This window comes from Lygodium microphyllum, chromosome 18 (genome assembly GCF_053477565.2).
Source record: "Lygodium microphyllum isolate KBCC chromosome 18, Lygodium_microphyllum_v1.1.10, whole genome shotgun sequence".
Classification (NCBI taxonomy): domain Eukaryota; kingdom Viridiplantae; phylum Streptophyta; class Polypodiopsida; order Schizaeales; family Lygodiaceae; genus Lygodium; species Lygodium microphyllum.
The window spans coordinates 79,933,923-79,958,620 of NC_141152.1; the positions used below are offsets into that span (position 1 = coordinate 79,933,923).

At 38.6% G+C, this 24,698-nt stretch overlaps 1 protein-coding gene across 2 annotated transcripts in view; it reads left to right on the top strand.

Moving 5' to 3' along the window:
- The first annotated feature begins 13,936 nt into the window (after positions 1-13,936).
- Positions 13,937-24,698, top strand: part of LOC148021065 (methylthioribose-1-phosphate isomerase-like) — a 158,827-nt gene continuing 148,065 nt past the window's right edge. The window contains exon 1 of one of the 2 annotated variants that reach the window (XM_087698920.1): positions 13,937-14,223. In XM_087698920.1, coding sequence (XP_087555046.1) covers positions 14,158-14,223 — 66 coding nt within the window. In that variant the 5' untranslated portion in view covers positions 13,937-14,157. The remainder of the gene's footprint in view (positions 14,224-24,698) is intronic. The other variant, XM_087698919.1, reaches the window with a different exon arrangement.

The following is a 24,698-nucleotide window of genomic DNA, read 5'->3' on the forward strand; positions in this document are numbered from 1 at the left end:
TAGAATCTAGATCTCTAATTAAAAACATTGACAAACAGGATAAAAGGAAAGGTCATGTTAGGCTATCCCCAAGCTAGTTGAGAGATCTTACTCCAAGGGGGTCATGGTTATCACTTTGAGAGGCTTAGACCCGGCTCTGTAGCAAAAGGTCTATTCGTAGGAATAGCCTCGGGCAGTAGGAGATGTAGGTACCAAGGGGGGCTCTAGCCGTAAATTCTGCATTACTCCTAGAATCGGGCGAGCCCCTTTGTGACCTAGGATGGAATCCTGAAATCCTAAATACTAGTTACAAGGGTGGAATCTTGGTGGGTGGAATACCCTCGTGGAATTGTATATATCTTCTGCAGGATCAAAAATATGGAAATTGTAATAAACTTTCAATATAATAAAGCAAATTGTTTTACTCAAGGGTAGTTTGAATTGTATGCATGTTCGTGAGATAAATTACATGAAGGAACCTGTGATTTAACGAACTAATTAAGGAAGGTGGTTGTATATGTTTCAATAAATGTGCTGTAGGTAATTAAAAAACTAAAGATGATTCCATTATCAAAGGAAAGCTAGTGGGCGTAAACCCCGACGACGGGTCCCGTCCAATGGTAGGGTGGTCTCCGTTAGCTGGAAGCTTTTCTAAATCGGCGATAGAAATAGGAAGATGATAAATTGACCAACTAGTCATTAGGTAGAACCAACTTGAATTGTTTTAGGGGGCCAAAATGGCGTTTTGCCTTATGGGCAGGAGGGTTGACGTACTGCACTCCCCTCTGTCTCCCATTATCTTTGAATCAAGTGCAATGGCAAGTCCGCTTCAGTTTGAGTAATCCTATAGAAGTGGGAACTCGAAATTATTGACGCTATATTTGGCTATTAGGAGACCCGTTTGATTTTAGGAACCTGAAAATTTAGGTCAATCCTAGTGGGTTCATCTAAAACTCTTCCGTTTGTGATGTAGACTCAATGGGGTCTAAGTGACAAACCCCGTGATGTTTCAAGGGAGCATTGGGCAGCGTCATTTGGAAAACCTACTGATGGACTACAAAAAGGAGCGCCTTGGAATGAGCTTGGTGGACACCTTACACAAGGGATTGAATTTATGGAGAATCTTCCACCATTATTCGTATTGATTACATTGTATTGAATCATGGGACACATTCCATGTTGCTATGTGTGCAAATATGCCTACTGATGGGCTGAAATTGCATGATGTAGAGGGTGCATTATTGAATAAAGAAGTTAACAAGAAGAATGTTGATGCTTCCCGTAGCTATCATGCTTTGACAATAAGAGGTAGTAATGCTAATGGACTGTCATGGGAGAGACTCTCAAAAGTCTCGTTCTCAGTCATGTGGATAGTCTTGCAGTAAGTCCCATGGCCATAAGTTTGTATTGAGTTATTATTATTGTGGAAAGCTAGGTTATATTCAGACATAGTTCATAAAATGCATGATTACAAGTGCAAGAAAAGAAGAAAGGAAAAATTGTAAGAAAATAATGATGATCATAGCATTTACCCTAGTATGTCCAGCATCAAGTCTGAAGAGATTAATGTAGTGCATACTAATTTAGATGAAGACTACATACTTGTAGCTTTCTCTCTTTATATTTCATAGTTGACTAATGCCTCATTGGCTTATGGTTAGTGTTGGCTACTTAATTTAGGGGCTTCATTTATATTACCCCTCATCACAAGTGGTTCCACTTCTATCACAGTATGATAGTATCTATCAAATTGGATAATATTTTTGGTATTAGATATTATTGGAATTGGAGATGTATGGCTATACTTTAGACGACATCTTTACTTTACATGATGTACACCATGTTTTGGTTTTGACCAAAAGCCTACTCTCTACTAGACAATTGGATGATGCAATTTACTTTATATTTTTAAGTGATTTATCATGAAAAATTACCCATGGAAATATTATCCTTGCATGAGGCACTAAGTCTCACACTCTCTATCCCTTGTATCTGGGTCTATTGACCATGTTTTGGTAGTGGCTACAGTATTACATGTATTGTTATGGCATCCTTGCCTAATGCACATGTCATTAAAGGGAATGAAACTGCTTATCTGTATACCCCTTGACTATACATGTTTTGATTCTTGTGATCATTGTCTTTATGGAAATTAGACATGTAGTTCACATAAGAAGTCTAGCATTACTTGTATGGGTGAACCTCTGGCTCTTATTTATTTTGATGTCTATGGACCTATACCCTATCAATCCATTATGTGGCACAAAGTATTTCATTACTTTCATTAATAATTACTCACATAAGGTTTGGCTATATCTCGTAAAGTAAAAATCAAAAGTATTGGCTACATTTAAGTGTTGGCTTGCTTTTGTTGAGAACCACTTTGGGTGTAGGTTGAAATGCCTACTACGATCTGACAATGGGGTGAGTATGTATCTAGAGCCTTTGAGCAGTTTTGTGATAGAAAGGGTATTAAGCATTAGTTGACCGCCCTGTACACCCATCCCAGAATGGTATGGATGAGTGCATGAGCTAGTTTGGATATACGCTAAAATGCCTATGATTTGACAATGGGAGTGAGTATGGATCTAAAGCCTTTGAGCACTTTTGTGGATGAAAAGAGCATTAAGTATCAATTGATTACCTCATACACCCATCCCATAATGGTATGGCTAAGCGCATGAGCTGAACGATTCATGAGGGAGTTTATAGTATGCTTAGGTAAGAAGGTGTACCATAAAATTTGATTAATAGATATTCATGCACTACTATTGGCTATCAAGTTGCAACAAAGAAGATATGGTCTAGAAAACCTTCAGCATATTCTCATTTGCACATCTTTGGTAGTGAGGCATTCTTCGATGTTCCCAAGGATAAGCACAATAAGCTTGATCCCAAGTCAATGAAATGCATCTTTCTTGGTTATGGATATGTAGGTGAGATGGGCTATCACCTATGGGATCTACAAGGTTGGAAGGTCATCCGCAATCATGATGTTGTTTTTCATGAAGAGAAAATGCTTAAGTAGCCTAAGCAAGTAGTTGAGATACACATGGTTGTATTTCAAGAGGAGTATCATGCTCCTGTACATCAAGCTAGAAAGCTTGCAGTTGACGCTCTAGTGGCCCTTGACCGTGTGCTATTAAACAGGACGCACATGCCCCTTCACTTGTTTTACGATGGTCTACTAGAGATAGACATCAACCTAATCAATTTGCATCTTCCATAGACTATGTTATGGTGATAGACTCTGGTGAGCTTCTTACTTATGATAAGGCCATGCATAAAGGTGGTAGTGACTCTTGGGAGAGGGCCATGCAGTTAGAGTATAACTCATTATAGAAAAATCATATGTAGGATTTGGTTCCTTTGCTTAGTGAAAAGCGTGCTTTGCCATACAAGTGGATGTGTAAGTTTAAAAGTACCTCTAGACATCCCAAGTTGGCATATAAGGCCAAGTTGGTTGCTAAGGGTATTAAGTAGCAACATGGTATTGAATTTGATGAGATTTTTTCTCCTATAGTCAAAATGACTACCCTATGCTTGGTACTAGCTTTGGTTGCTCAATTAGATCTGGACCTTTTTCGATGGATGTAAAGATGTTCCTTTTCCATGGGGACTTGCATGATGAGATTTATATGCAGTAACCTAAGGGCTTTGATAAAGGCAGTGAGCACCTAGTGTGTAGTTGAGAAAGAGCCTTTATGGCCTTAAGCAAGCACCTAGAGAGTGGTAACATAAGTTTGATGCTTTTATGCATTCACACAGATATCCTGTAGATGGATTTGTGTTTATACACAAACAAGGCCCATAATCATAGCCTTATAATTTTGGTACTCTATGTGGATGATATATTGATTGATAGAGGAGCTCATGATGAGCTAGGTGCCTTGAAAAGTCAGCTCAAGAAGAGCTTTGAGATGAAGGACATGAGACATGCCTCACATATTCTTGGGATGCACATCACGTGCAACCACTCTAAGAAGCTCCTTTACTTGTCATAGAAGGAGTATATCTAGAAGGACCTTGAGTGGTTTTATGTGTAGGATGTTAAGCCTATTGGTTGTCCTTTACATTCTCATGTGAAGGTCATGTCCACAATCTAATGAGAAAAAGGCCAATATAGACAATATCCCTTATACATTTGTAGTGGATAGTTTGATATATGCCATGATAGACACTTGTCCTAACATAGCATTTATAGTGGGAGTTGTGGCACACTATATGGCTACACCTAGCAAGTGGCATTGGGATACCGTGAAGGGTATCATGAGGTACCTTAATAGAATTGCATATATGTGTATATGTAATGGTGGCCAAGATATAGGAGTCCTAGGATACACTGACTCTGATTATGTAGGACATCAAACAATAGGAAGTACACCTCTCATTATGTCTCCACCTTTGCTGGAGGTACTATTTCTTGGATGTGCATGGTGCCAAAATGCATGGCCCTTTCTATTATAGAAGTCAAGTATGTTGCAGCCACCATTGAGGCTTGCAATGAGGCTCTCTAGTTAGGCTGTCTAGTGGTAGACCTTAGTATTGCTGATGTAGTCCCTACACTACATTTAGATTATATGAGTGTTGTTGGCCAAGAATAAGGTCTTTCATGCAAAGACAACACACATTGAGGTGCGTTATCATTGTATCAGAGAGATTGTGAAGGATAAGTCCATTGAGCTTGTTCAAATATAAAAATTGACAAAAATCTTGTAAATCTTCTCACTAAAAGACTCTTAGTGAAGTGTTTTTCCTTTCTTCGAAAGATGATGGGCATTGGATAAGATGATATATTTTCTCATCCTATTCTACTTTATTTACATTTATACTATGTCACTTTTTTCTTACTCTCTCCTTACTAGAGGCACATTCACTCTTCTCTAGTTAATACTACACAAAATGTTACAGTAGGTAAAAAAATATGCAATGTGTTGAAGTACTAGTTTTCTTCTAAGCTAGTTTCAATTTGAGAAGTCTAGTTGAGTTAACTGGCTCTTCTTCGTAGGCTAAGAAGTACACAAACCCAAACTAGAATTGATAGATTCACACATCTGCTTATGAAATGAATAGTCCAATATTACTTTGCTTCAAGAAGCTTACATAGCCTTTTCATTACAACCCTGGTTTGGTTTTGACCCTTCTTTAAAATGGATAATGAATAGAAGTCTTGAACTCTATAATAACTTTATTAGTCTCATCCATTTTCTTAAAGCTCTTCTATTCCTCTTGAAAGTGTAACATGTTTCACAACATGATATATTTTGTGTATTTAATGGTGCATTGAAATTTTTCTAGCATTGTTAAAGAAATAAATTTATCCAAATTTATAAAGGAAGGAAACAAAATTCTTATCTAGGGATTTCTCTCCAATGAAAATTTATGTTTCAACACGAGTGTCCTCTATGCCAAGGTTCTCTAAGGATTCTCCATCAACTTTTATTTTCTCTCTAATGTCCAGGTCTTTTAAGAGCTCTCTATAACCAAATGATATGGTTTCTTTCATATTCTCCTCGAGGATCTTCATTTGTACCTTAGTGAAAAAAGCTTAAAATAATAGGGTGAAAGTTGTGATATTAATTATTGTGGAGAAAATGATAAATGTTTGAGGTAGCATCATAACATATAAGTAGTATAAAGTACTTGGAGAAAGAGAGAGTTTCATAAATTTGAGATGTAAGGCAAATACTAGAAGAAATGAGAGTTTTTTTTGTGAGGATTGTCAAATTTCTCCTACATACAAGGATTCAAGTATATTGAATCATAAAAAATGCCATAACTTTCACTCCACAACTCAAAAAGGGGTCATGTTTATGGTCAAAATAATTGAAATGGGCCTTCTGAGCTCATCTATGGCCTGAAACAATCAAAATCCTCACAAAAAAGGATGCATCAAGAATTCTCTCATTTCTTCTAGTATTTTCCATACATCTCAAATTATAACTCTTAAAGCTTTCTTTTTCTCTAGGTATTTACTATTCCAATATATTTAAAGTTATCACGTTAGCTTGAAAACTACATTTTTTTCAAATTCATCTCAAAGTGTTTACAACCATATTGTTGCTATACTTGGACACCATAAGAAATGCTAGTCATGATAAATCTCCATCTTAAAGTATCTCAAGATATCTTCATCTTCAAAACCACTTCATTTTAGTAAGGTGATTACCCATAATTTTCAAGCCTTATGATGTCTTTGACATTGTTTGTGGGGATTTTGAATTAAGATAAGATTAGACCCTGTGGTACACTGGGAGGCAATTTGAAAGCATGGGATTGTCTCCCAACACATGTAGGGATAATATCCTATCATGATGGGTAAGATTTTTCAATAAGTATACCCTAAATAATGTTTGTTGCTAAATAATATAAGTTCTTATGGTAGCCTAATCTTGCTTTTCCATGGATCTCCTATTAGAGCGTTGCAACATATGATCTCTAATTTTAACATATTTGGATATATCAAAATGTAAGTGCACATTCATTTTGGAATAATACAATACCTCCATTATTCTATGGATCCCAAATTTTTTTTGAATAGGTTTCAAGAGGAGTGTATGCCACACTAGAGAAGCCCCATTTAGAAGGGGGATTAAGAAATAACTTTGTAAACTCTTCAAGTTTCTCACCAAGTAGACAATAATACTTATGGATGGAGAGTAATAACAAATACTTGGAGGTTTTTGAAAGAAAATTTATGCTTATAAAGAAGAGGATGAGTATAAGTGATATGTCTAGTTGTTGAAATTTTATTATTATTATTTTTAACATCCATGGTGTCATGTATGGGACATTAGATTGTTGCAGTAGCAGCAAAGGAAAATCAATAAAGGGTCTTATTGATATCATGTGGATATTATTGAAGATTTAGATCCTTCAATAGATACCTAGCCTTGATAAGGGAAAGCAAACTTCAAAGACAAGAAAGGCCCCCAAGAATACCAAGGAGAGAAGGTGTAGAGGAGCCAAGAAAAGTGTGAAGGGCACGCCAAAAATGAATTAAACATTCCCAAGAAAGACCCCATGAGGATACCATGCAAGAAGGCATCAGATGAGATATACCTTGAGGACACTACAAGGACTTCAATTAAATAATATTTCATTGAATTTTTAGAAAATTACATTTATGCTATCTATTGAGTATTTTGAATACCCACATGGATATTTTGAGTTGAATATCTCTAAATCTTCGTGGCCTAAGGTCTACATGTGTCCATCATCATGTATCTTCCAATTTGTTGGCGAACTGAGATGAGTACACAAAGTCCTTTTAACATTCCATACATGTATGAGTTTGCTAAAAGAATGTATACTACAAAGTTAAAAAATCAATTCTTTTTTTACAAAGAAGAATGAATGATGGCCAAGCTAAATAAGATGGTCGAATTTTGCATGCATGATGCTTATCAATGACTTCAATGTTTCCCACTCCACACTTGTTGACATGACTATATTTGCACAAAGTTCTCACAATTAGACCTAAATTCTATTTAAATAATAGCAATGCAAATACTAACATATTCATTATCTTACAATAAGGTGAAAATATGAATAAAAGGTGCTAGCTAAATATATTTTATGGAATATATAAGTTAAATGTTTACATATCTTTTTGCATCCTGTAATCTGAAGTTTAGAATCCATCCTTTCTTGTGAAATTCAACATTATCTTCTTTTTTGTTTGTTGATCTTCTAAGGATCTTTGTAAGAGGGGATCAATATTATCCAAATGTGGACCTTGTAGGTTATTAGATGGCATAAATCATTCTTTCTTGTGTTTTGACACGTATATAGATATAAAGAGTTATATGGTTTCCTAGAAGAAGCCATGGAAGAAGTTTGAGGTATTGAAAAGAAACGAGAAACACTAAAACTAAAATAAAAAGATTTTCAAAGTTACTTTACTAGCTTTGTGGAATAATAAGAACTAAAATAAAAAGACATATAAAATGTTAACATTAATTGAAATATAAATATCGTTACCTTAAAGTGAGGTGGGAACCAAGTGAAGATCCTTTGTAGACTTCATGTGTTGAATGTTTGCATGTCATATTTCATTCTATAACTTAGATCGTGGAAATTTTCATTTTTAGTAAAAGCTCACATTATCTCTTATTCTCTTTGTTGATATCGTGAGGACCTTTAACAAGACGAAGGCATTGCTATTCAATTATGGAGCTTATAGGTTATTGGATACCACATATCATCCTCTCTTGTATTGTAGCATGTGGGTGCTTGTATGAAGTTAGATGGCTGGGTAGAATAAGCCATGAAAGAAAAAGTGTCGCATATTTTGATGAGAAATGAGGTTAGAATAGAGTAGAGATAATGCAAAAAGGAGTATGGAGGAATTGAAGTGCCAAAACAATGAGAGTTACGAGACAAATCCATAGAAAAAGGATACAAGCTACAAAAACTTTTGAAATCTCTCTTAGATTTAGATAAAAGTTTTTAAGTTTTCTAACTTTGAGATGCCTTAAAAGAATCCCACTTTTCAAAAAGTCATATCAAGGTGTTGAAAGTAGGGAAAAGGAGACAAAAAATATTATTATCAAGGACAAACCATTTGGCTGGAATTGCCTCATGAGGATAAGTTTGGAGGCCCATTTTTATCAGGCCAAATTAGTAGAGAGTCTGATGTTACATTGGACCACACATGGCAATGCCCCATTAGCCTATTCACTAATCTCATCATTCGTGATTAAAAGACCTATTATCTCTCAAAATTTGCATTGATGAGGAAAATGCTCCAATGCATCCATATGCATCTTTATTTCATTCTTTTTGAAGTTAATTTCAAATCCATCTACATGCGAATGTTTGGTTTTCTTTAATCTTTGTCGATGACAATGAAGCTAAATAAGATGGTAACTTGCAAGAGAGATGCCACTCAGTCAAAATATTTGGATGGAAGACATATGTTGCATATCCAAAAAAGAAATGCATATGACTAATGTGGTTTAATGAATTGGTGTGATTAGAATTTACTTCTTGTCCCCAACTTCTAAGGTTCTAGTAAGCATTGAGCATGACTATCATAGAATGTACTTAATTTTATCTAACGGATTGTACTATCACTTCATTAGTGATCCATTGGATGCTACTTGTATTTGCTATTATTGGTGTCCTTTGGTTATTAACAAACCTTCATCAATAGATTCACACTTAGCATATATTAAAGCTTCAAAATATTTGTAAAAGGCATGCATGGAGATGATACTTCAAGTTTTTGTAGAGTTATTATAAAAATAGTATGCACTTTTTATAAGACAAGTAAGATCATGAGTAGCCATCGTGAAATGACAATCACATGTCCAAATAGAAATGTCTATTCCATCTACAATTAAAATTGGAGTATTCTTGGTTGGGTTGAAGAAATTATTTCTCTAGTTCAATCTAGCATAGTTTGGCAACCAATGTGGAGGAATTGAAGTCTCTCAATGCTAGTTTGGTAACTACGTGAATGGCCACAGGTGTGCTGCATGTTATCCATGGAGAAGGTCCCACTCACAAATTACAAATTGCACAAATGGCTTCCTTTTTTTCTTAAGAGGGTCAAAAAACATAGGAAATCATGGAATTGTGGTGCAATCATATGTCACTTATCTCTATGCAAGCCATTGAAACTCAAGACCCCTACCTTACTCTCAGTCTCCTACACTTGTCCCGGCACTTGGCAATCATCCTCGACAATCCTCCGCATTGGTTACTTGAGTCTTGGAGCTCCCAACCTCCATTCCTTGCTGTCATAAACAACAGACCTACTGTTATAGAGCTTGAACAACATTTCCTCAAACATTGGAGCTTGTATATGCTTCCTAGGATGTCTGTATGCTTATATATTGATGTAGGATACTTGGGGGATGATATGGCATTCGACTAATTTGAGCACTCTTTTGCTCAGTTTACAGAGGTATTTTCATTGCTATTTATAATAGGGATGAATGCTATTTTATCAGTGAAAGCATATGTCTATTGCTTCCGGGTGCTTATTGATCATTCTAGGTGATGTACCAATGTTTATGGCTCATGTTACATGGTTGGTTTTGCTTCCGAATTGTCTTTGAGCTAATATTGGATTTTAAATCTTGAAATCTTAGCATTGATTGTCATTTAGTGTAATGTATGGCTATTTGATGCTCCAGTAAGAGCTTTGCAACAAGCTACTTGGATCGGACGCTCCTGGATATATGCTACTTGGATCTTGGATGTATGGATGCCTTCCACATGATGCTTTGAGCTTTGTTTGCTTGTTTGGCATTTGACTTTTGTTCTAGTGGTGGGAGCCACTTCTTGAAATTTGGATATTACATTGAGTTTTTTGGTTACACAATTGAGTTTGAGGGTCTTATAGTGAGACCGTGGGACTTGGTGACAGGTACATGCTCTTGTCATGCTTTATGTATGCAGTTGATGCTTAGAGGGTTGATCTAACATTACTTTTGGGCTGACACCTATCTCTATCACGATGTTGCAAGTGATGTATGCCTCTTGGTTGGTTATGTATTGAGCTTCCATTACATTGCTCAATCCATTGTGCCCCTAGTCATACAAAAATACTAATATGAAAATAAGCCATTCTACTCAAAATTGATAAAAAATCAAGGTTGCATGATACTCCAAGCCTTACACAAGAAATCAAGGAACTAAACCTATGCAAGTTTGCATTGGAATAATCTAGGGCTACATTGGTAACAAGGGGGAAAGATAGAGGACACAAGTGCACTTGAGATATGAGGTTTGGTGACTTGTCTTCAAAGGGCTACTTGTCATTTGTACAACCTCTTTGTGCACTTATTTCATTTCAAATGCAAAGTTGGGTTCCATAATACCAAGGATTGATGTAAGATCAATGAGCAACTTGCTTAAAGTTAACCCTATACATGTTATAACTGTAATAAACAAGCAATTGATTGTCATTTGAATTTCTTCAAGCCTATCGTCCAACTTCTTCTACGTCTTTCTCTCATTCTCAAGGGTCCATGCTTCTCTCCAACTTTCTCAAGTCTCACCGTAACCTTCTTTCATTGTTGGAAAAATAAAAAAATAAGATTCAAAGCCCATGTGCATAGACCATAGTACACCATTGTAGAGATCCCATGTACATAGTAAATTAACGATGATCATGTAAGCAAAGGAAGTAACCTAGCATAGGGCATCATACATGGTCATAGTAAATTAGGATAGAGAGCACATGAACATATAAACTCATAATGATACACAAGTATTCTCACTCATATGTTTTCATAACCTTCTCCCTTATCTTTGACCCTCTTCCTTATTGTACACTTATTGACCATGTACTTAATTATTATTGATGATTCAATCATATAGCTCTATCTTCACATGTAAGGCGATCCCATGTAAACACAACCATGGCACATTGCACTCTTGTATCCCTCATATTTGATGAGGAAAATATAACATTGAGCATCCATTAAGTGCTACTTAGGGAGTTGGGTTTGAGTGTCGATCCCTCCCCCTTGCATAGTTGTCTACTTTTGCCTTGACACATTTATGTTATAAGAGTGTACACAAAAGAGGAAAATAGACGAAAGAAAAAGAATAGATATGAAATACAAATGAATAGAACACTAATTTGAAAACCCAAAAAAAAGGCTACACGCAGTCGGCTCATGCTCCTTATGGAGATGTGTCAAGGAGGGGCATAAAAATTGATGGCAAAAGATATGGACGAGGAAGATGAGTAAGAATGATGGTTGCAGGGAGGCATGAATTAAGGCATAGCCAATCATAGGTTGAAAATGAGGTGGCCAACTACCATGTGACATAAATGGCAAAAGCACTCTATGATGACCAATGTGTAGTGTGCACATGGTAAAATTGATTAGTGGATGAAATGTAGAGACACTATAAGCTCCACCTAATGTGCCTAAAATAAACAAGACTAACATACAAGACGAGCCAACAATTGAGGCAATGAGCTCCCAAAGTCCTTGTTTGACTCAAATTGAGGCTCACAAGCAAGACATGTACATAGAAGATGACAAATAATAACATGCCCACTAGCATATGAAACACCCATAATTTTCTTGTTACATCCTTGGACATTTGGATAGGTGCTAGTAGCATTGGTCACAATGGTCATTAAAGAGACCTAATGCTAATGCACTAGGGATAGTTTAGGGCTAGGGTAATTGAGTCCTATTTAACAGACTCAAAGGTCCTATTGTGCATGCCATTACGTGATCACCACCCTACGAATATTGGCTTGTAGGCCAACATGTTTGTACACTAGGACATTGTGAATTGGTGGTATGGGATGGTGCATGGCTAGGAGGTGGGTGTGATGTCCATTCCTTTTAGGTTCTTTGTTGTGGATATAGCTTGTGTCATGTTTGGTGTGCAAGTTGGATCCTAGGGGGACATGTCACAAGTGTTGTTGCATGTGAGCTCTTTTAAGGATAGACAATCCAATCCTTCAACCCAATAAAGAAGGAAAACCCAATTGCACTTTTGAATATGCCAACTAGCTCTCATCATCTTCCTCCTCATCAGGCCTTCCAAACAATTTATTAATTTCCCAAACTTTGTTGCTTCCTCTAATTCTCTGGGATCTTCTCCTTGGTTTCCATTGCCCTTGAATCCTTTGGGCTCTTCTTTTAATGTCCATGTCCATCCCTTTCACATGCATGCTCATGTTTGCTCCTTCTTTCTTCTTGACTTATAGCCATGTCTTTCCCATGGATGTCCATGCTTTCCCCTTCTTTCTTCTTGATTGCTCAAGAACCTCTTTTCCCAAGGGATTAATCATGGGTGCACTATGATAACACATTGGTGTAGGGGAGGAGGGCTTGGAAGGGAAGGAGAGGACATTTTGTATATAGAGGTGTTTGCCACATAGTTGTGTATGCAAGTAACATCATCTCATACTGCCTAATGATGAATCCCCTTGCCTCCTTTCTTCTTGTTGAGTTGTTGTAGCAACCCCTCTTTCACATGTTCATGTTTGAACCTTCTTGCTTTTGCATTTGCATTAATTCCCTACACATGTATGCCTACCCCTCCATAAATTAAACCCTCAATTTGTTGCTTGTTTACAATGACATAAAGACCCGCAAATATCTCATGCTCATCTACAAGGTGGGTGAGGTTTAACATGCACAAAAGCTCAGAATCTGGTCACTCCTATCCAATCCACCCACATGCACAATGACCATACAAGGACCCACATGTTCATCAATGCTTACACTCTAATGCCTTAGCCTTACAACCCTTTGTCACACTTTGTGCAATTTCCAAATCCCACTCTACTCTCATCCATGACAAGAGACACATCAACAATGTTTGGGTAAAGTGGACTAAAGAAAACTTGGTCGAAAATGATGGAGACTTTGATTGGATGGCATTAATGCTATTCTTGTTCCCCTCCCCTCGCCATAGTCAATCCTATACGACTAGGGTAAGGGAGCCAATTGCGAAATAGGTGCCAAAAAGCAAACACCTTGGGGCTAGTGATGTTACAAAAAAAGAACAATCTATTTAGAATCTTGCTTAGATGTCACTCATTGATTTGCCAAAACGTGTTACATTACTAGCTCTCAAGTGTAGCCTTATCTCCCAAAATTGCATTTTTTAAAATTATATAAACTATTTTTTAAAAATAAAATAAAAATTTAATATTAGACTCGTTTGATTCCTCTTGATATCACCTACATGCTCATATATTCAAATCTCGAAAAACTGCAAAATGTGAAATCCCCCTCCCCCCTCCCCCCCCTAAAAAAATACATCTTTTTTCTTAGGTGTTCTATAGTTGGCCCCCTTACCCTAAAATTAAAATTGTTTCATTGGAATATAGGAACAATCCGAATCGACCTAGGGGTCTAAAGAGTTAGGAATAGGAAACAATCAATGCCTTCGCCTTTGACACCTGCGTTGAAATAATAAAGTCAATGTATATATCCATTCATTTATAGCATTCGACGGCAATGAACTTGGCCACCCTCCAGGACCATATGCATTGCACGTGCTCTCTACATGTTTATCCTTTTTACCCTTTTCCTTTTTCTCTGACGTTGCCTTCTTTTCACTGTCGCCATTGAAGTAGGCAAGTAGCTGCTATGATCGCCTCAAGCCAAGGGGGTGAAGAGGAAGCAGCAGCCTAAGCCCAGGATCGACAGCCCCAGGAGTGCCCTGTGAATTGTTTAGCCCCCCATGGATCAGGCGGCTGAGCTTCAAGCTATTCGTTACGAGCGTGGCCGTCTCCAGCTCCTTGATCAGGTGAATCTTTTTCGTAATCACTTCATACGCACGCGCACACGAGAGAGAGAGAGAGAGAGAGAGAGAGAGAGAGAGAGAGAGAGAGAGAGGACAATCTGATGACTAACACGGGCAAAATGTGCACTTGACACGACGAGGCTTGCTGCTTGCTGTGAAGTACAATAAGTGAGCTATATATACTGTTGTAGATTTTATGGTTCCAAAGTCTCTACTTTCTACTGAGACTTGAGAATAGATTGTCCTTGATTTAAGGTTAATAGCATTCTTGAAAATTTAGAGTTAGAATCATAATCGTTCCTCACTTGTCTTCAATTGGTAAGTCCCATTTACAAATGTAGGAAGGAAGACCCCCTTTGTTTAGATATCGAATGGAGTTGATTTCATAACTCTAATAACAAGTCAAAAGTCACAGGTCGAGAGTGAGAGTCTACCTCACTTCTCTTGAAAATGGTAGTCAAACATCATGTCCCTCGACGGGCACAGGGTATAACCTTAAAACTAGACCCTAATGATATCTATTACCCCTTCAAGAGTGCAAATTGGATCAGTGGATACTTTGTATGTGGGAGTGCGTAATGGAAGAGAAACATGAACACAGAGAGAGAAGGGAAGAGAGAGACTGAGAAAAGATGAAGGAATGGACTGAACTGATCCGCAAAAGAAAGCTGAATATAAGGCTGTCCTGATCCCCTTCATGCAGCTGGAATTTGTTGATGAGGCCACCGGAATGGGCAGATGGAGGAATGACAGCAGGCTGAGGAGAGAGAATGTGGAGATGACTGACTGAATGAGGCAGACAGCAGGCAGCAGCTCTATATATAGCGGCTAGAGCAAAGACTGGCCAACCAGCAGCAAAGGAGTGCACAAAATCTGGCCGACTTGACAAAAACGCTACCATCCTGTGACCTTTGTTATGAGTGTGAACATGCCTACCAATTGGCATAAAGACAAAGTGCACTCAGTCCTTGTCAGTGTGAATAGTGTAACCAAAACTAAAACAAACTGACAAGTTGGAAAATGAAATGCTTGATTGTCAAAGCTCCAACGTCTCCATAGAGTGGAGATAAACAACATGAAATACATGAAATGCCACCCCCTCTCAAATCTTAGGAGTGGCTGAAGGCCTAAAATTTGCATGTGATGGAGCATAGAGGTAGGAGACAAGGCTTCGTGAAAATGTCCACTACATTGTCCTCCATGGGATAGCAAACCATTGCTAACTCTGACTCGAAGATGCATCCCGAATGTAATGGTACTGAATCTTAGTGTGTTTTGTGTGAGCATGAAACACGGGGTTCTTCTTGAGAGCAAGAGGACTTTGGTTGTTGACCCATAGCAAAGAAGGACTTGTTTGTGGAAAACCAATCTTTGCAAGCATGTGGTGGAGCCGCACCACCTTTTGAGCGTGGTACTTAGCTGCTGTTGGGGAAAGAGCCGTGGTAGGGTGTGCATGTTGCTACTCCAAGAGATTGCATTTGATCTAGGGGAGAAAGTAAAACTTGTAGTAGAGCATTGAGTAAAGCTTCTTGCTTTGGTGAAAATGTCTGCAACATTCTCTTGTGTAGGGACATACATCAAATTGATCTCTCTTGCATAGCATATCTCTTTGACATAATGGTAATGTATCTTAATGTGTTTCCTATGAGGATGAAACATAGGATTCAATGCCATTGCGATAGCACTCTGATCGTAAAAAAGAATGGGTGTAGGACCCTTCAAAGAAATCTGTAGATCGGCCAACAATTTATGCAACCATACACATTCAATTGTTGCAGTGAAGGCTTCCTTGTACTCAGGCTCAGAAGATAAGGTAGCCACTATACGCTGTTTCTTGCTTAGCTATGAAATGCATGAACAACCCAAAAAGAAATAATGTCCTCTAGTAGATTGCCTAGTGTCTGCATTACCAGTCCAATCTGAATCATTGCAAGCTTGTAAATGCAAGTCTCCCCCCCTGGAAATAATAATGCAGAATTGCTACCTCTAGAGCATGTGGCAAACCCTCATTAATACCCTTCTATTTGGGAGTGTATGGAATAGCTTGTTGTAATATGACCGTTCTACCATTTACAGCGGGCATGGACTCCAAAGAAAGTGGTAAAAGGCCTTCAAAAACATTACCAACCTCATGTCTGGCTGGCATTTGAAATTGGTTATGTGAAATATTGCATTTTCAGCAGATATGACATCCTTATTGACAAACACCTTCGTGCGTGGGTCATATATGCGATAGCGTTTGTTTTCCGAAATGTAGCCAATAAAAATGCATTTTACAGCCTTATCATCAAGCTTCCCATGAAGCTCTTCAAAACATGTGCATATGCTATGAAATCAAACACTCAGAAGTAGTGAACATTGGGTTTCTTGCCATGCCAAGCTTCGAATGGTGTGATCGTCTTCAAAGCCTTTGTAGGTGCCCGATTCAATACATGATTGACACATTGAAGTCCTTCTAACCAAAATTTATGTGGCAGCCCCTTGCTTTTCAACATACAACGAGTCATTTCCACGAGAGTGCGATTCTTCCTTTTAGCAACTCCATTTTATTGAGGAGTCATTCTAATAGTGGCTTGATGGGCAATGCCACGATTCAACAAATATGTCTCAAATGCACGAGACATATACCCCCCCCCCCTATTAGTGCGAAGTGTCCACACTTTTAAACTAGTTTTAGCCTCAAGCTTTGTCACAAGGGGCTTAAAATGCATGAATACATCGAATTTAGACATCAGCCCATACACCCATGTATACCGAGTAGGCATCAATAAATGTGACAAAATAAAGGTGACCCCCAAGTGCAGGTGTTCTCATGGGACCACAAACATCAAAGTGAATAAGTTTCATTTTTCGGACAACAGGCATTGCATCATCCTTTTTGAAGGCAAACTTGTGCATCTTGCCCCAAATTCATCCTTTGCATGCATGAGGAGGTGGAGTCTCCACTGGAAGCAATGCATCTATCATATAACATCTTTGAAGGTCATCAAACTTCCAAAGCTCATCCAGACAGCTCGATTGCATAGTCCATCTCTCTATCTTTGACAATACATTTGTTATCTTCAAAGATGACTTGAAAGCCATGCTTATTGAAGGTTAAAATAGATAACAAGTTCTTTGTAATGCCATGCATAAACAATACATCGAGAAGCATGAAGTTTGAACCATTTGCAGCAGTAATAGTGACTGTCCCAATGCCACAAATATCACAATTGCTACTGTTCGCACACAAGACACGCTTCCTAGCAAGGGATGAATGCAAAGAAGTAAACAGGCACTTCTTGGAAGTGATGTGCTTTGAAGTACCATTGTCAAAATACCATGTTTGTTGCGTTTTAGTAGCATTAAATGCTAAATCAATCATAGAAGAACATAGTTGCATGTGAGAAATGCATAATCCTCCTCTATCAAGTTGGTTGAAGCATCACCATCGGTTGATTTGCTGGCTGATGCCTCTTGGACAGCCAAACCGGAGTCTCTCTTCTTCTCTTTGGCCAATCTCTTTCGGTACTTATTAATATAATGACATGCTTCTTGCAAATATGGCGTTTTCCCCTTTTTTTAGACTTATATGAGTCTTGGACAGCATTGTATGATGGGTGTCCAGTGTTACCCTTTTGTTGATTTTATGCATTTTGCCTAGCTTTATCCTTGCCTTCAAACTTGGATAGCATAGCCATATCACTTGAACGCAATGCAAAATTCTTCCGAGTTTGCTCCTCTTGCAACAAGAGGCCTTCCAACTCCACAAAAGTAAAGGGTTGCTATCCACCCCCCCCCGCTAGACAATGTTTACCAATATCCCCCCCCTCCCCCCTGCTAGACAATGTTTATCAAAGAAGTGTGAGAACCAAGATATGATTTTGGAAGAGAGTTTAGTGTAATGTTTACTAATTCAACATCCTGAATAATGTATGTTGATTGATTCTCTCAGTCATTTCTAAGGCAGATATCGCATGAAGAGCCAAAAGATCATGGCATAGATCTTATCTCCAGAAGTGGCCCACCTAATAAGCCACCCTATAGAGTCTGTTCAGCCTAGCAGGAGGAGATTATGAGTCAGGTGAATGAGCTGTTAGAAAAAGGACCGATTCAGCCTAGCTTATCTCCTTTTGTTCTCTAGTGCTTTTGGTGTAGAAAAGGGAAGGTTCATGGCATATGTGCATTGATTATCGTGCTCTAAACAAGATCACGATAAAGAATCACTTTTCAATCCCTTAGATCGATGATGTTATCATCAGATACGCATTAGACTGGAGGATGTGCCTAATATAGCTTTCACAAAATCTTTTGGGCTATATGAGTTTCTTGTCATACCTTTTGGGCTTATGAATGCTCTTGTCACTTTCAATCAGATGATGGATTGCATTTTCAGGCCACATAGAAGATTTGCCAGCACTTTCTTTGATGACACGATTGTCTATTCAAAGAATGAAGTAGAGCATAGAACACACTTGGATATTGTGTTCAATGAATTGCATAAGCATAGGCTGGTTATCAATGATAGAAAAGTGGATTCTTTTTGTATGAAATCCACTTTTTGGGACATATTGTATTGATTGATGGTATTTGCATGGACCCTACAAAGGTTGAGGCAATACTATCATGGCCACCTTTGAGAAATGTGCATGAGATCCGCAGCTTCTTGTGTTTATGTTCTTACTAAAGGGAGTATATACATGGGTTTGTTGAAATTGCGTCTCCATTGCATGCCTTGCAGAAGAAGGATATGCCCATTTAGATGGACAATAGTGGAAATTTCAGCATTTGAAAAGTTGAAGGATAAGATGACATCAGATCTTGTGCTTGTGTTGCCTAATCTAAGGAAGTATTCCTGGTTTAGTGTGATGCTTGTGGTAATAGCATCGGAGCTGTTCTTATGGAGGATGGCCGTGTTGTGGCTTAAGAGAGCCAAATTCTCCACAGTGCAGAGAAGAATTTGTAGATCTAAGAGAAAGAGCTCTTGGTTGTAATTCATGTACTATCTACGTGGAAACATTATTTGTTGGGGGCTGAACTTACCGTGCAGACATATCATCAGACTTTAAAGTACTTTTTGAAGTAGACAAAGTTGTCAGAGAAGCATATGAGATGGGCGAATTTTCTCTTTATGTTTCATTTTCAGATTGTACTTATTGATGGTAAAAAGAATGTTGTGGTTGATGCACTGTCACGTAAGCCACAACTTTCATCTATCGGCATGGTTCATCACACCGAGTTAGATGCCATGAAAGAAGAACATGCTGCCAATTCGAATTTTGCCAATGTATATAATCAGCTTTGCAATGGCTAGAGGCATGAGCACTTTGTGCTTAGAGATGGATTTTTGGTGATAGATGGATGATTATGTGTCACAAAGTAGTTGAGGTCAAGAATTATCACTGAAAATCATATTGCTTTATATTCAGGACACAAAGGTATTGATGCCATAGTCAAGGTAGTGGAACGTTTCTTTTATTGGCTAGCTTTGAGGCATGATATAGAGTAGTTTGTCAAGACATGCATCGTATGTTAGAAGGTAAAACATGATAGGTAAAAGGTGTCGGGCTTGTTGCAACCCTTGTCTATTCTAGATAGACGTTGGCAAAGTATTGTGATGGATTTTATCTTTGAGCTTTCTAGGACATGTATATGGAATGATGAGATATGGACTATCATTTGCAGGTTTAGCAAACACGCCCAATTTCATTCTAGTGAGGAAGAAAATAAAGACTGATTATATGGCATGATTATTTTTGTAGCACATCTTTAAGTATCATGGTATGTCATAGTTGATCGTCAGTGTGATCGAGACCCTCGGATAACCAGTTTATTTTGGAAGGGATTGTTTGAGAATATGGGTACCACGTTGAAAGTCTCATCATACTTCCATCTGCTGATAGATGGTCAATCTGAGGAAGTAAATTTTAGAGGGTTGGATCTTTTGAGGTGCTCTATTTCAGACCACAAGGCATAGTGGGAGCAGTGAGCAATATTTGACATTGGTTGAGTTTTCTTACAACAACACAGTGCATAGTTCCACTGGCAAAGCTCCTTTTGAGGTGGTTGAGGGTGTCAAGAAGATACCATCTATCTTGCAGACTAAGGATTGATGAGTATGAGCGGAAGTAGAGAGAGCACACATGTCAATCGAGGTGCTGAACAGTGTGAGTGTAAGAGTGAGGGTCGACAGATAGGTGTGTACCAGTGTGGTACACACAAAGAATAAAAGAATGTATTAATACTTAGGGTACAGGAGAGCGTAAGGGGCCTTTACAACAACCTTCCACTTAAAGGTCTCTTTTTGCCTTTTGCATTAGCCTGCTTTTTGCGTTCTTGTTCCCTTTTAAAGTACATGCAATCGGGCTTTTTATGCCCTTCGTGACCACATTGATAACAAGTTACGTCTTGCTGTTTTTCCTTGCTTTTGTTGCGATTTTTATTCTTATTTGCAGCATTAGATATTTTTTCAGTTCTTTCTCTTACATTGTAGACTGATCCACTGTTTTCCCCACTTGCCTTGCATCTAATCTCTTCATTGAGAATAGAACCACGCACACCATCGAATGTCAAGTTGGGGTTATTGCTCAATGACACAACCAATGCTTCCCATGAATCGGGCAAGGTCACGAGCAAGAAGATAGCCCTTAATTTAGGATCAAAAGCTGACAAGCTTGCATCCTGTAACTAACTCAAAATACTAGTGAAAGCATTCAAATGCTCTGAGGCAGGCTTAGACTCATCAAGCTTCAAGTTGACTAACTTTCGCATGAGATGTATTTGATTGACAGGAGTTGTATTCTCATAAGTAGCCTTGAGTTTCTCCCAAACAGCGTAGGCAGTATCAAGTCCCTTTATATCAACCAAGATATCATCTGTGACTGCCATTTTAATGTAAGTAATGGCCTTTTTATTCATTTTAGCCCAATCCTCATCTGACAAAGCAACAGGCTTATGTTCTGCTAAAGCATCATCACAATCTTTTAGAAAGAGTATACCCTGCATACGATCTTTCCAAAGATCAAAACCATTGCCATCGAACTTACAAATCTCAAAGAGATTCTTTGTGTCAGATGTAGATGCACTACCAGCCATCTTCAGCAATAAACAACTGCAATAAAGGGCCGAATGCTTTCAGTCAATAGCAAGGTTGCTGAATGTAATAACAAGTGCACACTCTTGTACTTCCTAGGTGTCCAAGAAGTAAATATTTAGCTGCAATTTCAGTCTCAAGTACTGATTACAGCATAAACGTGAATCAAATCAGATACATTTGCATTAATGACAGCTCCCACTTCAGTAATACATCACCATAATGCCCAAATGCAATAACCCAAATGCTGCATTTACCACTGTTTCACTGCATAGTGAGCATTCAACAATACATATACCAAGAGAAGCTGCCCTTTTAAAGCATTTGAAGCATCCAAAGCTCAAAATTCTCCTACTCAGCAGTTAATTTGCTGCAAATTCACTACCTAGCCTCAAATTGACTCAAAATACATCAACAATGTGGAAAGCCCCAACATTTTTATAGTAAAACTGTCCCAATTCCATCAATCCATGTTCACGAGCATCAAATGTGGGCAAATATTGCAGAAATTTTACAAATTATGCAAAAGCCCCAATTTTGGAATCCGAGAATGCACAAATTCCAAAGAAATTGGCTCCACCGAGCGAAAAATTTCACTTGCACCTGAAAATCCCCAAAATTTTCGAAACCTGTGCACTCAATGTCTGCAATTTATGGGTCTAGAGTCATTGAAGTATGTGACAGGCACCAAATCTGAAAAAGCCTTGCACAGATTTATAATCTGCCTAAAACCAGTCTTCCTTCTTGGAATGGGTGGTGATAACCTGATTTAAGAGTTGATTACAACAATAAATAAATGCACATAAAATGAAATACACACTTTACCATAACGTTCTTGGACAGTAGACATCCTGTTGGCCCCAAAATTGGCGCCCCTTGTGGTATTTCTTTAGCTTCATTCAATTGGAGGGAGTACAACTTGAGATTCTTCAATCTCCTCCTGGTAACCAATTGCTCTTGCTGTCATAAATGACCAGCAAGTCTTTTGGGTCATTTGCCCCTTGATTCACCCAGGACTTCTTCTCCGATTTGACCCTTGGCTGGCCAAATGTTGCTCCAAATCAATTCGGGATGGGCTGACTCCTGAAATCCCTTGATAATCTTCAATTATCAGCTGCTGATTTCAGTCCCTTGAGCCTTCAATCTCTGGCACGGATCCCAAGGTGGTTGCTAAACCCTAATTTTTGATGTAAATTAGGGTTTATTGCAGAAATTACAGATCAGCCCACCAAAAATGGCTGAAATCTCCTCCAAATGGCTGAGAATTGCTGAGAATGCTGAGCATAGGCTGAAGGAGATGAGAGAATGCTGTAGAGAGAGAAAATTCTAAGATTTGTCGCGAAGGACTGATCAAAATCTGTTGCTGCCTTGTTGTATCAGCCCCAAACGGATGCGCCAACAACAATAGGAGCATCAGAGATTGTGATCTTCAGTAGAAAATGCATCAGCAGCAATTGTCAGCTTCCCAAGGTCAAGAATATGCAATCTCCATCACCAAAATGGTTTCCAATGGCTGGGAATTGGCCCCAAAAGCTGGCAGCAACAGTCCAACACCTCTTTCCAACAGCTCCAAAATAAAAAAACGAGATTTCCCTCTCCCGTCAGTCCTATTTAGCGTTTCCCCCACTTGCACGGGAAAGTTTTGCCAAGTGGCAGCTTTCTTAATCCATTTTCCAGCCCTTAATCCATGCCTAGAAAATTGACCTTGCCCATCCAAAAATTAATTGGCTAGGCCATTTGCAACCCAAAGTGGTCCCATGCATTAATTGACCCTTGGACAAGCATTAATCCATTAATTAATGTCTAGTCCCTAGTGTCACCACTGACACTTAATAGCCAATTAATGGTCCTAGGGGCAAACTGACACCAAAATTCACCTAGAATCTAACAAGTGTAACTTGTTACAACTTTTGCCTTTGACATCCATCTTTTACACAGGGTCCTTCGGCCTTCAACTATGAAAAAGAAGGTTGCAGCTCACATGTGCAACACGTGCATCTTTTAATTGCACATTTGATTAATCCTTGAATCAAATGTCAATTAAACATAAGCAAAGCATCAAAATTTCACGTCCTCGTGACAGACCACCCCCTTGAAATCCTTGTAATTGTTCTCGATTGCACTGTAATGTGTCAAAGCAAACAATATTCCACCGGAATTTTAACAAGGCATCATAGTCAACACAACGTTGGCCACTGCTGGCTAACTATCTCTTATGCCTAGCATTTGCTGAAAATTTCCAGCCAGCATAAACATAGCATAAAGCTCAACAATGGTTCAGAACTGTTGCTAGAAACTCATCGGATTCCCAAACTCTTGTTTCTCAACAGTGCTGACTATACAACCATAGTAAAGCATAAACCGAGTCGAAACCATGGCTGAGTTGTCAATGGCATTCAGTACACATGTTGCTGTCCATAGAACCAGTTGAATACCGTTGAAACTAATGATCATACACTGAAAACTAGCACTCGGTAATTAGTCTCTCATGATCATAACTTGATGGAAATGTACAGTTTCAGAGCACAGTGACTAGTACACTGAATAGTGACCTCATGGCAGACATACTGTCAGCACAGTACCTTGGATGCATGCTGAATACATCTGAGATCCACTATACACGAGAGCAGTCCATTCTTCTTGGAGTGGAAGTGCTACCTTCCCCTTGAGTATCAGGTGGTACTCTGGACCCTTGCCTTGCTGAACCAGAAAGAGCCTGATCTAAAGTCGGCTCTAAGTGAAAGGCATCAAGGTAAAGCTGCAACAACTGAGGATGGTCTGCCAAGTCATCCTTTTCCATCCATTTAGCATCCATTGGTGAACAGTTGTGAAACTTTACCCAATAGCTTATGGAAGCTTTACCTTTGACCTTTTCTCTTTATATGCCAAAATTTGCTGGGATACCAATATCTCATTCAGCTCCTCTACATTGGACTGAATTTCAGTAGATACATCCTTAGGCACATCATCATAAAAAGGCCTCAACAAGCTCACATGAAAGGCATAGTGTATCCGCTAGTGTAGAGGCAATTTCCATGATAGCCAGCATTAAACAGAGCATTTGCATGACCAACACTTATTCCTTGAGCCCCAAAAGCACCACAGGGTACCAATGCTTCCCCATATGCGTGATTTTGCACACCAGGCATCATTCCGATGCCGCCATACATCGGATTATGCATTCCATGAGCCATACCCGAGTATATTGGGTTATGCAAGCCATGCATTGGTTGCTGAAAATTATGGGGAGGTGTGCCATACTTTCCCACATTCGGTCGCTTACCCACCATAGCATGAAAAATTGTGCTACCACCAAAGTAAGCTGGCTGCCCCAAATTCTCATGCAAACCTTGCTGTCCAAAAACCATAGGATAAGCATTTACATCATGAACTTGCATTTGCATTT